The sequence below is a fragment of the Protopterus annectens genome, chromosome 7.part1 (assembly GCF_019279795.1).
Source record: "Protopterus annectens isolate FY-2018-M chromosome 7.part1, PAN1.0, whole genome shotgun sequence".
Classification (NCBI taxonomy): Eukaryota; Metazoa; Chordata; order Ceratodontiformes; family Protopteridae; genus Protopterus; species Protopterus annectens.
In genome coordinates this window covers 300556260-300573165 of record NC_056740.1, presented here as the reverse complement: position 1 = coordinate 300573165, position 16906 = coordinate 300556260, and the positions used below count along the sequence as shown (strand labels likewise).

At 38.2% G+C, this 16906-nt stretch overlaps 1 protein-coding gene across 4 annotated transcripts in view; it reads right to left on the bottom strand.

Moving 5' to 3' along the window:
• Positions 1-16906, bottom strand: part of LOC122807740 (laminin subunit beta-1-like) — a 2263691-nt gene that overhangs the window by 744867 nt on the left and 1501918 nt on the right. For all 4 annotated transcript variants that reach the window (XM_044078727.1, XM_044078725.1, XM_044078726.1 and 1 more), the window contains one exon: positions 10008-10169. In XM_044078727.1, coding sequence (XP_043934662.1) covers positions 10008-10169 — 162 coding nt within the window. The remainder of the gene's footprint in view (positions 1-10007; positions 10170-16906) is intronic.

Below are 16906 nucleotides of genomic sequence, written 5' to 3'. Positions count from 1 at the left end.
TTAGTTTGGGTATTCGCATACATTTGAATGCTGCTCACTTGAATTATTTGAGAACCTGGTAAGCATATGTTGAGTTGGGGGGTAAAGTGTATTCGAGTTATCTTTTTGTATTAGGAATTGTACATGTTTTTCCCCACAACAGTGTTTTAAATCCACATAATGTTATGCTTTTAATGTTTGTGCCTTCGTATTATGTATTATTTTTATAGTAGCATTGACTGTCACTTGCTGGTTATGTTGTTCTTAATTTACGCTAATTTATTCAATTAGCTTAATTGAGTATAAAGAGTAGTCAATTGATTGCTTTACTGTTTGTCTGAAGAAGGTGAGGCAAGGTCCTTGCGAAGCGTACATTAAACGGCTTTTTATTTTATTTTTCCGGCTCTTATAGTGTTCCTTTCACTTTGTTTTTAAAGGTTTGAGTTTTGTCTTTTAAGCATTTCACAATAGAAAAATGGCATGTTTAAGTGTGGAGTGTATCAGTTTTGCAGATTTATATAGGAAGGATCTTGCAGCTGTTTTGTCCTACCTTTGCAAAATGTATTTGGATAATAGAAACAACACTAACTTCTTGTAGTAAGATCCCCCATTGCTTGTTTCTTATTTCCCTAGCCTATCCCATTCTCTTCCCACTCAGCTGCCCTATGCTTTACAGTTTTTTACCTCAGTCTTTCATTACAGCTCGCTCATATCCATTAACTGTGGGTACTACCCCCAGTCTACAATACAGTGGCCAGACTGGTATTCCTCCTCAAAGGACGTGAATCAGAAATTTTCAAACAACCTTTGGCTCCATGTACCTTCTCTCTACTGACCATACAGAGTGTATGTTAATTACTTTATACCAGGATATTTCCACATATCGTTGTGTTTACCTAGTTTGCAGTGACGTGCACACTAGCAGTTCTAAAGCAGTCTCCTACCCCCTACTCCCCCCTTGTAGCCTTTTTTTCCCCTCTATCGTTAATAGTACTTTTCTCAATATACTTACATACTAAAACAATGAGTGAGAAGGTCATGCATATCCACAGGTAGTGAAGTTTGGCTTTATTGGCCTGAAATTGTCCATTAAAATGAACAAACAAGTTATGGGCATTCAGAATAGCAAATTAGCTGAAACACTTGATGTTCATAGAGATCATTTGCATATATCCCATGTGCCTCTGATACAAGGGGTTTGGGAGGTCACTCAGTGGAAGTTCTAGCTTTGCTGGAGTTTTCATTTTGTTTTTACAATATACTTACATAGGTATGTCACTAGATGGCAGCACACACCCCACTCTTAATTTCTAGCAACTTCTTGAATACTATTGTCTTGCTCTCTGCTGTCCTCAGTGAAGCTAGTTCATCCCATCTGTAATTGTCCTGTCAATTTTGGCCACAACCTGCTAAATTCAGCCCCAAAGCTAAAATTGTTACTAAACTCACCTTGTGCTTGCCAGCAGCCTTGTGTACTTAATAGTGTCTGCTTTCACTGACACATTTTGTTGAGTTTTCTCTTCTCACTCATTCTTCCTTCTTCTCGGCTTTGCCCGCTCCGTTCACCCTTCGGACTCACTCCGCTCCCCTACATGCCCCCAATTTCCATCCACCCCACTACCTCTACATTTATAGCCACAAAGCCACTCCTACACTAGACATAACCTATCAGAACAGGCTCTACCCTCCTCTCAATTAGCTATTCTCCTCCTTCATACTAATTATTCCACCTCGTCTCCACTGTTATTCTTGCACCCCTACTAAAGCATCTAAGCTAAGTCACATGCCAATTCACTCATCACTGTCCCCTTTCAGTTTCATTTTGTTGAGTAATATACATACATATTATATATACAAAAACCAAAGCATCAGCTCCACGGGATATGTTGAAGTTAAGAGCTTTATCTTTCTATTTATTTACTCTTTTACCTCACTATTACACAGAATAGTACCTCATGTCTCACAGAGTACATAACAGCTCCTCATCCTGACTTGCATTATTAATACCTTCAATACTTAGCAGGAAAAAATAATTCTACAGAACTCTAAGCTTTGATGTTACTCATACCTAGTATGACAACTCTGTTTATTTAGAAAGCCATTCTTTTCCTTCTATTTCAGACTTTTCTTAAACTTCTTTTCATCATTCTTTGGGGGTGGTAACTTGTACAGCTCTGTTTTGTATAGCATGCAATGTGTGTACTTGTAATAGTATATGTTCATTTAATTATACTCTTTTAAAAATGTATTATATAAAATGTTATTGTTTGAGCTTTTCTCCCAGGCCACCACTGAAAAGGGTTTCCTGTCCAGTTGGAGTTTAATGGTAATGGAATACAAAATAAATAAATACTTTCCAGGATGTTCTTAGAACTAAAACTAATTAATATTACCAGCCTTTTCTAATGCTTTAATCAATCATGATATAATTCAATCATTAATTCTTCAGATCTTGAAGATTCAAAATAATTTTGTCTCAGATGAATATTAGCTGTTGAGACAGTTTTATTTTCTATTATCTTATAGGTTCATAGGTTGGTACTGGGCTATCGGCCCTAGGGCCTATACAAGCCTAGCCATAACAATTCCCTGGCTATTTCTTCCCACACTATTTACTTCCCTGGACCCCTGTGTCTAGCAGGGCGACTGATGTGATCCCCAAGGTGAATTTCCTTTCTCCATTGAAGCTATGGCTCCCACATATTATATTTCTAAAGGGATTATATTTAAATGGGCATTTCACAAAAAAGATATTAACAATGCATTGGCTAAGCATAGTTTAGAACATCCGGGCCATTGTTTTAAATTTGCTATTTTGCAACACAGGCCTAATGACATCAGAGGGGGACCCTGGCAAATCCTTTTAGAGATAGACGAACTGATGTGGCAAACTAAGACAAGGGCACACACTTTCCCAGGCCTTAATGAAAACTTATCTATTAAATGTATTTTGAAGCTTTTTTCTTTAAAAAGATGACTAGATTTATATATTTCTATATAAACAAACTAGTCAATTAAATCAATGTTTTAACATGAATTATTTATTTACTTATTATTTATTATTTGTTAATTTACCTACTCGTTACTTTATATAATAGTATGAATTCAAAATTTACACACACAAATTTAGTTCGGGTATTCGCATACATTTGAATGCTGCTCACTTGAATTATTTGAGAACCTGGTAAGCATATGTTGAGTTGGGGGGTAAAGTGTATTCGAGTTATCTTTTTTGTATTAGGAATTGTACATGTTTTTTCCCCCCACAACAGTGTTTTTAAATCCACATACGTTATGCTTTTAATGTTTGTGCCTTCGTATTATGTATTATTTTTATAGTAGCATTGACTGTCACTTGCTGGTTATGTTGTTCTTAATTTACGCTAATTTATTCAATTAGCTTAATTGAGTATAAAGAGTAGTCAATTGATTGCTTTACTGTTTGTCTGAAGAAGGTGAGGCAAGGTCCTTGCCGAAAGCGTTTACATTAAACGGCTTTTTATTTTATTTTTCCGGCTCTTATAGTGTTCCTTTCACTTTGTTTTTAAAGGTTTGAGTTTTGTCTTTTAAGCATTTCACAATAGAAAAATGGCATGTTTAAGTGTGGAGTGTATCAGTTTTGCAGATTTATATAGGAAGGATCTTGCAGTTGTTTTGTCCTACCTTTGCAAAATGTATTTGGATAATAGAAACAACACTAACTTCTTGTAGTAAGATCCCCCATTGCTTGTTTCTTATTTCCCTAGCCTATCCTATTCTCTTCCCACTCAGCTGCCCTATGCTTTACAGTTTTTTAACTCAGTCTTTCTCTCATTACAGCTCGTTCATATCCATTAACTGTGGGTACTACCCCCAGTCTACAATACAGTGGCCAGACTAGTATTCCTCCTCAAAGGATGTGAATCAGAAATTTTCAAACAACCTTTGACTCCATGTACCTTCTCTCTACTGACCATACTGAGTGTATGTTAATTACTTTTTACCAGGATTTTTCCACATACCATTGTGTTTACCTAGTTTGCAGTGACGTGCACACTAGCAGTTCTAAAGCAGTCTCCTACCCCCTACTCCCCCCTTGTAGCCTTTTTTTCCCCTCTATTGTTAATAGTACTTTTCTCAATATACTTACATACTAAAACAATGAGTGAGAAGGTCATGCATATCCACAGGTAGTGAAGTTTGGCTTTATTGGCCTGAAATTGTCCATTAAAATGAACAAACAAGTTATGGGCATTCAGAATAGCAAATTAGCTGAAACACTTGATGTTCATAGAGATCATTTGCATATATCCCATGTGCCTCTGATACAAGGGGTTTGGGAGGTCACTCAGTGGAAGTTCTAGCTTTGCTGGAGTTTTCATTTTGTTTTTACAATATACTTACATAGGTATGTCACTAGATGGCAGCACACACCCCACTCTTAATTTCTAGCAACTTCTTGAATACTATTGTCTTGCTCTCTGCTGTTCTCAGTGAAGCTATTTCATCCCATCTGTAATTGTCCTGTCAGTTTTGGCCACAACCTCCTAAACTCAGCCCCAAAGCTAAAATTGTTACTAAACTCACCTTGTGCTTGCCAGCAGCCTTGTGTACTTAATAGTGTCTGCTTTCACTGACACTTTTTGTTGAGTTTTCTCTTCTCACTCATTCTTCCTTCTTCTCGGCTTTGCCCGCTCCGTTCACCCTTCGGACTCACTCCGCTCCCCTACATGCCCCCAATTTCCATCCACCCCCACTACCTCTACATTTATAGCCACAAAGCCACTCCTTCACTAGACATAGCCTATCAGAACAGGCTCTACCCTCCTCTCAATTAGCTATTCTCCTCCTTCATACTAATTATTCCACCTCGTCTCCACTGTTATTCTTGCACCCCCTACTAAAGCATCTAAGCTAAGTCACATGCCAATTCACTCATCACTGTCCCCTTTTATATTATACCATACTTCCACACTGCACTACAACAACTATGCACACTCTACCTAAACAGCCATTGCTCATAATACTTCTTCCCTTCTCCCTCTACCTTCTACTCCACCTCACCTGCCTCCCTAATTTCTCTTATTCCCCACCCTACCACATAACCTCTACACATCCCAAAAAAGAACCCTACTACTCAGCCTACATTTCTCCTCATCTCTACCACTCCAATGATTCTCTCCTCTTCAACAGAAAGCTCCTTGTCACATCAAATATACTCCCCATCCCTCACAGTCCATATCCCATATTCTTTCTTCCCATCAATTCCAACTCTGAGGATTCCAAAGACCTTTTAATCCCTCCTTCTTGAACTAATCCCTATCTTCCTTTCTGGAGACATATACCTTAACCCTGGACCCTCTGCTAACCAGAATACAAACTCAATCTCGACACCTTCATCCTCTTTCCACAAATCTTTCCTTTTTGCTACTACTAATGCCCAAAGCCTTTGCAATAAACTACCCAACTTCCAATCTTGGCTCTCCCATAACCACCATGACATTCTATCAATCTCTAAAAAGGCTCAAACCACACCTGAAAGACTCCAAAATCAACCCGCCAACTACAGAATCATAAGAAATGACAGAACTCAAAAGAAAGGCGGTGGAGTAGCCCTACGTTTTTTCTCCTCTCTAACAGTGACACCTTACACCAACCCTATACCTCAATTCGCTACAGCCAAAATTACCTTGGCTCTCCTAAAAATCAACAACCATAAAAACATAGTTATAGCTTCCCTATATATTCCACCCAGAAACAACATCCCCATTCTTGAAGACATTCTCTCTTGGATCTCATCTAACATAAGTAATGAAACAATTATCCTATGAGACGTTAGCATTAACTGGACTTTTATTCATTCGACCACTACTTCCCTGGATATAAACCTATACAACTACTCCCAATTAATTAGCTCTCCTACCAGGCCCAATAAAGATAACTCTTCAGGCAGTATTCTGGACTGGATATTAGTTTCCCATCCCAACAATATCTCTGATAGTGGCACCTTGCCCGACTCCCTTAGCGATCACCTTCCCACCCTTGAACGTCGCTCACCTTCCTCCCTACACTTACAACATAATTATACCCCAGCCTATACCCTCACAAAATTTAACCCTCAATTCTTCTCTGACTGCTTAAAACAGATGTACGGGACCCCTCTGAAAACTCTTCCTCTTGATAACGGTGTTAGTTACTTTAATACTTCATTCATTAACCTACTAAACAACTTTGCTCCTAGAACTAAAACAGTGAAACCCATAACTGCCCCCTGGCGTTCCAAAGAAACAATAACCCTCATGCACATCTGCGATAGATTATGGAAACTCTACCAAAAATACGAAACACCTAACTCCCTTACTAAATACAAACAACTTTGTAATAGAGTTAAAAAACAAATTACTTCTGACCGCAAATCTTTCTACTCTAAGCTTCAAATAACTCAAAAATCCAACTCCAAGAAATGTTGTAGTAGTATCTCTGCCCTTGTCAGTCCCAGCAGAAAAGACAACCCCTGTCTTGACCCTAGCTCTCCAAATCATATCATAGCCACCAAATTTAACTCCTTCATCACAAACTCAAAAGCTAAGCTCACCACATCTTTCTCTAACAATTCATCAGCTCCTTCTTATCTCTCACCTGCAACTTCTCTCCTTCTATCACCAATACTACCCAACCCCCTTCCTTCACTCCTAAACCTATTCCTGTCAACACCATAAAAAACTTCTCCAAAAACTAAAACCATGCTCTAATGCCCCTGACAACTTACCATCTAACTTCCTCAAGTTAGCTGCTGATGGCATAGCTCTCCCATCAGTTCAAGAATCCTACATACCCCTCCTCTGGAAAAAAAAGCCTTTATCATTCCCTTACACAAAGGAGGCAACAGCACTGACATCTCCAATTTCCACCCCATAGCCATTCTCTCCTATCTTTAAAATCATCTGCAACTTTTACCTTACCTTTTAGATAACCACTCGCTGACCCCGACACAACATGGATTCAAACCCGTACACAGTACCACCACAGCCCTTCTATCCTTCCTTGATAATATCAACCATGCTCACGACTCAGGCAATATTGTTTCTACCCTTCTCCTAGACCTATCTAAGGCGTTCAATACCATTTCCCATAGCCTATGTTTGTCCAAGCTCTCTCAATGTAACCTTTCCTCCTCTTCCATCAACAGGTTTTCCAGTTACCTCTCAAATAAACAGCAGGCCATCAAGTGGAAAAACTGTATCTCTTCCTACCATGACACTCTGACAGGTGTCCCCTAAGGTTCTATCTTGGGTCCTTTACTGTTTAACATCTTCATTAATGACTTTTATCATTGTATCTCAAACGCTAAACTTGTCCAGTATGCAGATGACTCTACCATCATCTGATCTGCTGAATCTCTCCCCAAACTCATGCATGTAACTCAGGCTGCCTTTAACAGCACCGAGACATGGATGTTAAACAGTCACCTAGCTCTTAATGCATCTAAAACCAAAATCATGATCTTTACCACATCTAAAAACACCAAAATAGACAAGAACTTTTTCTCTATAGTAAGCCAAAACATGACTCCTATCGAAATAGTCCCCCATACTAAGCTTCTAGTTGCCCTTATCGATGAACAACTAAAGTTTGACACCCACCTTCAAACTAACATCAAGAAAACTCACCAGAAGCTCAGAATGCTTTACTGTCACAATCACTACCTCACCTCTTCAACTAAGCCTACCCTCTCAACCACTTACTTCCTTCCCACTCTCATGTATGGGTCCCCTCTCCTTACCAATCTACAAGCCACCCTTAAGGCTAAACTGGCATCCTGCCGCAATAAAATCTCCAAGTTTGCTACTAGCTCCAAATCTTCCTCCCACCACAGTGATGCCTTACACTCCTTGAACTGGCTGGAGCTCCCCAACTATCTCTTTTACATTCAGCTCTCTACTGCCCATAAACCAATTTTCAAGCCTTCTCAATGCCCCTCCCCCTCCTCCATCATCACTATGCATCTTCCTGATTCTCAATGCCCCTCCCTCTCCTCCATCATTACTATGCATCTTCCTGCGTGATCTCTCAGGTCTAATAATCAGAATCTCCTTGAAGTGTACAATCCCCTACGTACTCCTGGGCAACTTTTACTGTCATTTTCCCTAGGAGGACAATGGAACTCACTTCCTCCCCATATCCCAACTACCCAGAACCTCTCCATCTTTAAGACTTTGCTCTATTCCCATCTTTCTTCTACTTGGGAGTGCTCCTGCTCTCACCCCTCCTAACCTCCACCCTATTACTCCCACTTCCTTCAACCTACACTAGCCATGCTTTTTCCTCCATCTTTCTCTTACAATTACTTACTCCCTTTTATACCTTAGCTAGTGTAGGCATTTGCATTCCACATAAAACAGAATGCTTATTATCTCATGAATCTATTATTATGGCATACTACATAAATCCTTTTGCTACTACTATCACTGTAGCAATATGTTTTTAGTAATTTTTTTATGTCGTGTAATATTTTGTATTAACTTCTGTTGATTTTGCTTTTATAATATTCTGTATTAATTTCTGTTGATCTTTGTTTTGTATGTGCATTGAGCTTTTCTTCCCGGGCCTCCACTGAAAAAAGACTTATCTCAGCCCACTGGACTTTCCCGGTTAACAAACTGCAAATAAATAAAAAATAAACTGTATTTTTTTCCTGTGAAAGTAGGAATGTTGTGTGTATAGTTACTTGCATAAGCTGCCTCAGCTTTTATGTGGGTAAGACGAGTAGTAAATTGGGGTAACACATTTATAAACATATTTATTCAATTAGAAAAAAAAAAAGATGCTAGGAATTCTTTGTTTCCTGGGTCCATGGGTCACATTCACTGACTGGAAACAGTTTACTGTACATAACATGTGGGAACATAGATTCAAGATTAAAGAATTAGCATCATGTTTTTGTTTTCAATATCACATTGTTGCATTGCTTACACCAGTTTTCCAGATGGTGTTTCCTCACAACACACACACACACACACACACACACACACACACACACACACACACACACACACACACACACACACACAATGTATATAAATAGTTTAGACTCCAAAATGCACAATTTAACTACTTGTTAAATTGTCAAATGCCAACCCATATCACGAGGTTTCTGATACAGAACTACATCCACCTATTTTCTCCCTAGATATTAAAAAAGTGAGCTGGACTGACATATTTCTAGATGCAGACTATGACATATTCAGTTCATTATACAAGGCATTTAGGCAGTATAATTGAGTAGGACTATCCCACACCTTGTATGGACTCTCAGCACTATGTATACATCCATCTGTTTGCCTTCTGATAATGATTCTGACCATAGGTCCTACCCCTTTCTATATCTGATACTAGATTACAGTGCGAGTGGTTCACATTGGATACAAGATCACTTGCAGTCTCTGTAAATATATAAAAATGATAACACGAGACATCTAAGTGATAAAATGCAACTAACCTGCTTCTTGAGAAAATGTTTTAACATCTTGCTATTATGATCTTTGTAATTTTCTGGGATACAATGAAATCTTCTAAAACCAACAGCAAATTTCTTCAGTAGTGGCACTGCATATTTTGAGATTATACTGACAGTATTCCATCATTAGGCTTATTGCAATCTCCACTCCTCGCACCAATCAGACAATTCATATTTAATAACGTTACTTTTAAAAGACTAATCCAGTCTTTCAAATTATTTACTTTTCTTGTCCTGTTAAAGATTCTTTAATAGCCTTATGGCATTAGCAAAGTCTAGATCTGTGTTTTGCAGGGAGGTAGTAAATTACAACTGTAGGTGAGCCGTGCAGTGATGAGTATAAGAATTCTGGTACCCAGTGACTGAGTCACATTGCAATTTGAGCTCAGTGTATTTCTGGTATGTAGATACATTCATTGCAGAGCAAAAATCAAAACACAGGATTATGTAGAAAATGCAAGGAGTTAAAAGAAGTATCACACCAGGTCAAAGATACCGAAAATCTATTTTACCCAGCATTGCAGATACATACCTCAGGCTCATATCGGATCATGATGTCATAGTCCATGGCATAGGGAATATTATCAATATGGAAGACCAGGCCAGCACCATCTTTAACTCTTGCAAAGCCCAGACCTGTCCATGTAATCATTCTATCAGGAGTGTGTTCTCTCGGAAGGATCTCCACGTCAGGCTGAAAAAAAAATCTGAATAACTACAGTGGAATAAAAAGCACAGAAATCATATTTCATTATTTATATACTTACCGTAAACTTTTCTTGCTTGAAAAGAAAAACAATTCACTAAATATATGTAAGCAAATGGCATAAATAAAAGATTCTGCTCCCTTATGTATTCACTTTGTGTTTTCATCCTTTGCCTACTTGATGTTATAGCATCGTACTGTAACACAGATCCTGTCCACAAAATGTGTTGCTCTCACTAGCTGTACCATTTGATCTTTGTTCTGGTGAAGTGGTTCTCCACTTTTTCCTTAAAGATGCACCCTTACCAAAGTTGATGTTTGGGCATGACACCCTCATAACACCCATCCATTATTATGTCAGACTAAATATCATTATGATGAAAAATATAACAAATAAAAACTTGTTTAACATCTACCTACCATTATTTATATGTATGCTCCTGATGTACATCTTTTGTGCTTGAATATATGCCATTTCAACAAAAATGTTTTCTATAACTTTTGACCTAGGTTATGCCTGAAAAGGGTCATTTGACCAGAGTACTTAGCCGTTAGGTAATGTACAAGTAAATAAAAATTTAAGAAAATAAAAATATCATTTTGGTCATGTGGCTGACTACAGATACGACCTGAGGCATTTGACAAACACACTAGTGATACCACAAGGCACTGCCAATACTTCTTATACTGCTAGATAATAGCTAATTGTGTATAGTTATAAACTTCTTAATCAAGTGTGATCTGATTTAGTTCGTCTTATAAAACCAATATATCCCCTCATAGTTTTCCTCTGATACAATGCAGGAAATATCAATTTGCTGGAGAAGGTAGTTGTTTTTAGAGATCTATGTTCTTTGCTGGTATAGTAAATTAATTAGGCCGTGGGACAAAGGGCTACTAGTTCTACAGAATCCATGAGGGGGGTAAATGCTCTGTGAGACATTTCAGAAGTGTTTTTTTAACCTTTTGACCCATGTATGTGATGTACCCTCATTACTAGACTTCTAAAGAATAGTTTGACTTTATGGTTATTTATGCCCCAATACTCACAGTGTACTTTGAAAACATTCAGCTAGAGACAAAGATTACTGATGAGCCTTTTCCACAACACCCCTGACCCTTAGCGCCTTTTACACTCAACTGCAAGCATACTTAAAAGTAAAAGAAAATCAGCTACCAGCAATGCTATACAGTAACAGGACTGTATGCAATTACTTTGCTACTCAGAAGTTAAAAAACTACAACACACACACACACACACACACACACACACACACACACACACACACACACACACACACACACACACACACACAAACTGGCAATTGGAAATTGCTTAAATTGTTTAAACCTACAGCCACTGTTGAAACCAGTTGCTGAAGGTACCCATATTTATCCTGTGACCTACATTACCAATTTCATTCTATTACGCCAGATGAGTAATGCTGTGCTGTTGCACAGAATCACAACACGCATTAGGATTCCTACACTACCAGTTTAATTTTGTTACTCCAACTAAGTAATACTGAGCTACTGCATAGGATCACAACATGCATGAGCCAGTTTTATTCTCTTACTCCAGCTGAGTAATGCTGGGCTGATGCATAGGATCACAACATGCATGATGGTTCCCACACTACCAGTTTCATTTTGTTACTCCAACTAAGTAATACTGAGCTACTGCATAGGATCACAACATGCATGAGCCAGTTTTATTCTCTTACTCCAGCTGAGTAATGCTGGGCTGATGCATAGGATCACAACATGCATGAGGGCTCCTACATTACTAGTTTCACTTTGTTACTCAACCTGACTAATACTGAGCTGTTCCACAAGATCACAACATGTATGATGTTTCCTGTCTTTTATCATGATGCCATGAGTCAGTACTACTCATAAAGTTAAAGAAATAAACATTACCAGCAAAAAAAGGGCAAGACAAATACCCAGTGAAAATCTACAGTTGTCATCTCTACAGACATTCACATAAATAAGCAATAAATAAATAAATGACCTTTAGTTAATTTTAAACATTTGGTTTGGAGTGCCACGATATTTTGTTCTGCTCTTTCCCTTTATACTCATATGCAAGTGGCTACTCCAGTCATAACTGCTTATGATGAGGCATGACTTGCTTTTCCCTGGCCTCGTTTGCATTTAATTATGCAGTTATTAGACTGCACTTCCTTTTAATGCCATTATATTGTAATTTGTATGCTATTATTGTGCCTTTTGGCTTGTTTCCTCTTAGTGTAACTTGGTTCTGTGTGTCACTACCTAGTTGCTCATTCTAAGTTTTGGCACAAGAATGCACTGTGTGCTTTCAGTAATATCCATAAATACACCTATAATGTTTTCTTTACTTGGTCAAACTAAAAAGAACTCCGTTATTGTTGAAAAAAAAAATCATTATGCTTTGAGAGTTTCCAAAGTTTCTAACACTGCTAGGCAAATTTATAATTTAGTGCTTAATTTTTAGAATACAGTTTTCATAATTAAAGCAGCATAATCTCCAAAGGACTTTGCTTGGAAGGGATACAAACTGAGATTTTTGGAATATATGGAACAAGAGCAAAAGTAACAAAAATTGGTACCCTACTATCAGTGTATAACAACACACAGCATTCATTTTCAAATGGCCTAGCTACCTAAACTAATTTCCTCTTTTGATGGCACAAAGTATAGTCCCCATCCATCCATCACCCCTTTTTCCCAGTTTCCACATGGGGTCAGGGTGTCACTTCAACAGTGACAATCATTTAAACCCAAGGTTCACATTGCTGGGTGGCTAGCCCTGCTGTGGTTCTTCTTCCATACTATTCACATCCACACCTGTGGCCAATTTAGTGTCCATTTCACCTAATGCATGCCTTTGGAATGTGAGAGAATTGCAGGGCACCCAGAGAAAACCCACATGGACAGAAGGAGGTCATGTAGACACTACACAGAAGGCACCCCAACTGAGAATCAAACTGGAGAACATTTTGCTATGAGGCAGCAATACTAGCCAGTGTGCCACTTTGCCACATTAATAAATGGTTTCCATGGGTTTGTTAAAGATGCAGACTATGATAGTGATTATTCTAGCTTTCATCATAGTCTGTAGGCATAAAAAGAGAAAGATAGAAAGAGAGAGAGAGAGACTTCCAACCTAGGTTAGTTGTTTTGTTCATTGTTGTTTATTCTAAAACTGTTGCAAAATGTTAATCACATTACATGGGTTGTATGCCTTTTATTCACACATGTGAATACAGTTTAAAAGAACCTTGGATTACCATTTAGTGTGGCCTTCATATTGTTTTCTGGCTTGGTATCTACATGAACGTTGGATGACAAAGCTGCAACTATAACAAAAAACAAACAAACAAACAAAATACAGAATGTTACAGAGTAGCTTGAAGTGCAATTACCTTCAGCTGTACCCAGTATAACACCTGATTATTACATGTATTAGAAGTGGAAGTTGTTTGGTACATGTATAATAAATATGTTTTTTTAGTTTCCTAATGTATAAGTCTTTTCAACATTCACAAAGATGATCAAAATTCCTCTGAGCCTTTTCTCCTTTGTATGGTTGTATGAGAACATGCATATGATACTCTTTATGATTAAGAGTTTTATTTTGTAATGATTGATACAGACTCTATACTCTGCCAACAAATGTTAGGTTACAATTAGTGTATGAGCTGTTGATAGAATAATTCCTTGAAAACGTGCCATTACTTATTACTATTATTTATTTATTCCAGTTTGATGACTGGGGAAGTCCACTGGGCTCACAAGAGCCCGTTTTCAGTGGAGGCCCGGGGAGGAAAGCTCCAGTAACAATGACAAACATATTGGTATATACACATACAAAGCAAATAAGTCATACAACTTTATGCAGAATTCTACAGTAAAAAAAATTTACATTCTAGAATAATAAAATCTAACAACTGTACAGTCTAAGAGTCATTAACAATGAATTATAACTTAATTTTTACATCCCACAATAATAGTAGTAAGAATCTAGCAACAGTACAGTCTAAGGGTCATTAACAGTGAATTACAATTAAGGACGAGAAATTGTTGGAAATAAACTATTAACAAAATCTGGAGGTTAAGGAAGCGTAGGAGGGAAAATTATGTGAGTGCAGAGATGATGCACAGAGTTAGAAGGTGGGTTTTGATATAGGAGGGTCCTATGTGGGGAAGGAGAAAGGGCATTCCCACTTTGAAACTAGGTAGGAATGGAGGAGGGATTTAACGTTAGAGTGGTTATGAGTATTTCTAAGTGAAGAAGGAAGAGAGTTTCATAGTTTAGCTAAGGAGCAGGATAGCAGAGAGTGTCCAGGTGGGCATAAAGGTTTGTAGATTTTGTGCAAGTTATGATTTTCTGACCTAAGTGAGCGATTAGGAATATAGGGGGCTAAGGAGGTGGAGAGAGAGGGAGAGGAGGATGGGTTAAAAATGAGCTTATGGGCAGTGGTGAGTTTAAGGAGGTTCAGATAGTTGGGAAGCTCGAGCCATTGCAGTGAGTGAAGAGAGATGCAGTGATGGTATGAGTTCCTAGAGTTGGTGGCGGATTTTAAGATTTTATTGTAGCAGGTTTCTAATTTAGTTTGAAGGCCGAGCTGAAGATTCAAGAACAGATGAGCGCCATACATTAGGGAGAGGAAAGGTATGTGGAGGCGAGGGTCTTTCCAGTGGAGGGGGTGAGAACGGTTATCCCTATATAGGACTCCTAATTTTGGTGGTGGTTTTTTTATGTTAGTTTGGATGTGGATATTGAATTTTAGATGTTCGTCAATAATGACGCCAAGCAGTTTGGTGTAAGGGAAAATTTCAATGGGGGTGTTATTCTGGCTTATGATCTTGAAGGAGTTTTTATCAATGGAAGAGTGTTTAGATGGTGAAAAATCACTAATTTGGTTTTACTGGTGTTAAGGGCTAGGTGGTTGTTTTGCATCCAGGTTTCAGTATTTGAGAAAGCTGACTGGGTTATCTGCAGAAGGTCAGAGGGGGTGTCAGCTGGGCAGATGATTGTTGAATCAACTGCATACTGGATTAGTGAAGAATTGGAGATGGAGGGAGTGGTGAAAGTTGTTGATAAATATATTGAAAAGTAAGGGGCCAAAGACAGAACCTTGGGGTACTCCAGTAGGGGTGTACAGAAAGGAAGGGGTGGAATGTTTCCATTTAACAGCTTGTTGTCTTTTGGAGAGGTAGCTGGTGAACCAAGCTATGGTGAAAGGGGAGAAATTTAGGAAGGAGAGTTGTGATAGGAGTATAGGGTTAACAAGCTGCACTGATTATGAACTGTATGCTAGAAAGCTGGAAAGATGTATTATATGTATCTGAATGCACTCTTAGCTGGATTCATTTAAAATGCTTATTCCATTTTTGGATCATGAATAGTTTTGTTTTATAGTCAGCATTTTTAGTTGGATTTTATACATTGCCAAAATATATTGTAATGCCTATGTTTATTATATTCAAGAACTTGTATTATTCTATGTATCAGGCATATCTGCATCACTATGTTTATTACTGGTTCATAGCTGTCACTCTGCAGACATTACAGTTCCAGCCAATAACCAGAGATCACAATCAAACATTGTAACTTGTATTTCTGAAGCAAAGCCCTTAACCATTAAGCAATGCCCTCCCTGAGTTATGTTTATTGTAAGCTAATGAATGTTTATATTTAATGCCCAACACTGAAAGCATGTAGACTGCAGCGAGTAACAGAAGTAATTAAGAAAATAAAACCTGTTAATATTTTTGAGTAAGAATCTGAACAAAAATTACTAAATTACTAGGATTTAACTGCATTGCTTTATTCTCTCTGGATTCCAGATTGCTACACAATTTGAAAAAACATGTCATTCAATATTCTCATCAAGTGCTTACAGGGTATTATTGTTTTTTAACAACTGATTATTAATAACCTGAACATAATAAAGGGGAACAGCATGACTAATACAAATTATTTCTGGCTTCTAACCATTAGGGTGCTATCTAATAGATTACAAGTCTGCAAATGAAATATGCAATAATTTTAAATTGCTAAGATGTTATATAGCTGCAATAAATTTTACACACACACACACACACACACACACACACACACACACACACACACACACACACACACACACACACACTCACATGCACACACACACACACGTGCACACACACACGCACGCACACACACACACACACACACACACATGCACACACACACACACACACACACACACACACACACACTCACATACACACTCATGGACGCACACACACACACACACACACACACACACACACACACACACACATGCATGTGCACACACATGCACACATACACGCACGTGCACACACATGCACACATACACGCACGTGCACACACATGCACGCACACACACATGCACACACATGCATGTGCACACACGCACTCACACACATGCATGCACACACACACGTACACACAAATGCGCACACACACGCACATGCGCGCACACACACACACACATACAAACAAATAAGTAAATAAAACATTACATGTTAATGTATACCATATATAAGGTAGAATACAATGTAATGTTCAGTCAGCTAGTACAAGTACTTACAATACATTTTGGATGCCCTTATTATGACCTCTTCTTCCCACTGGTTAAGAAAGTCAGGAATGTACCTTTCAGTTCATTATAGTAGTGCTGGCACTGCACACCAGAACAGGGTATACC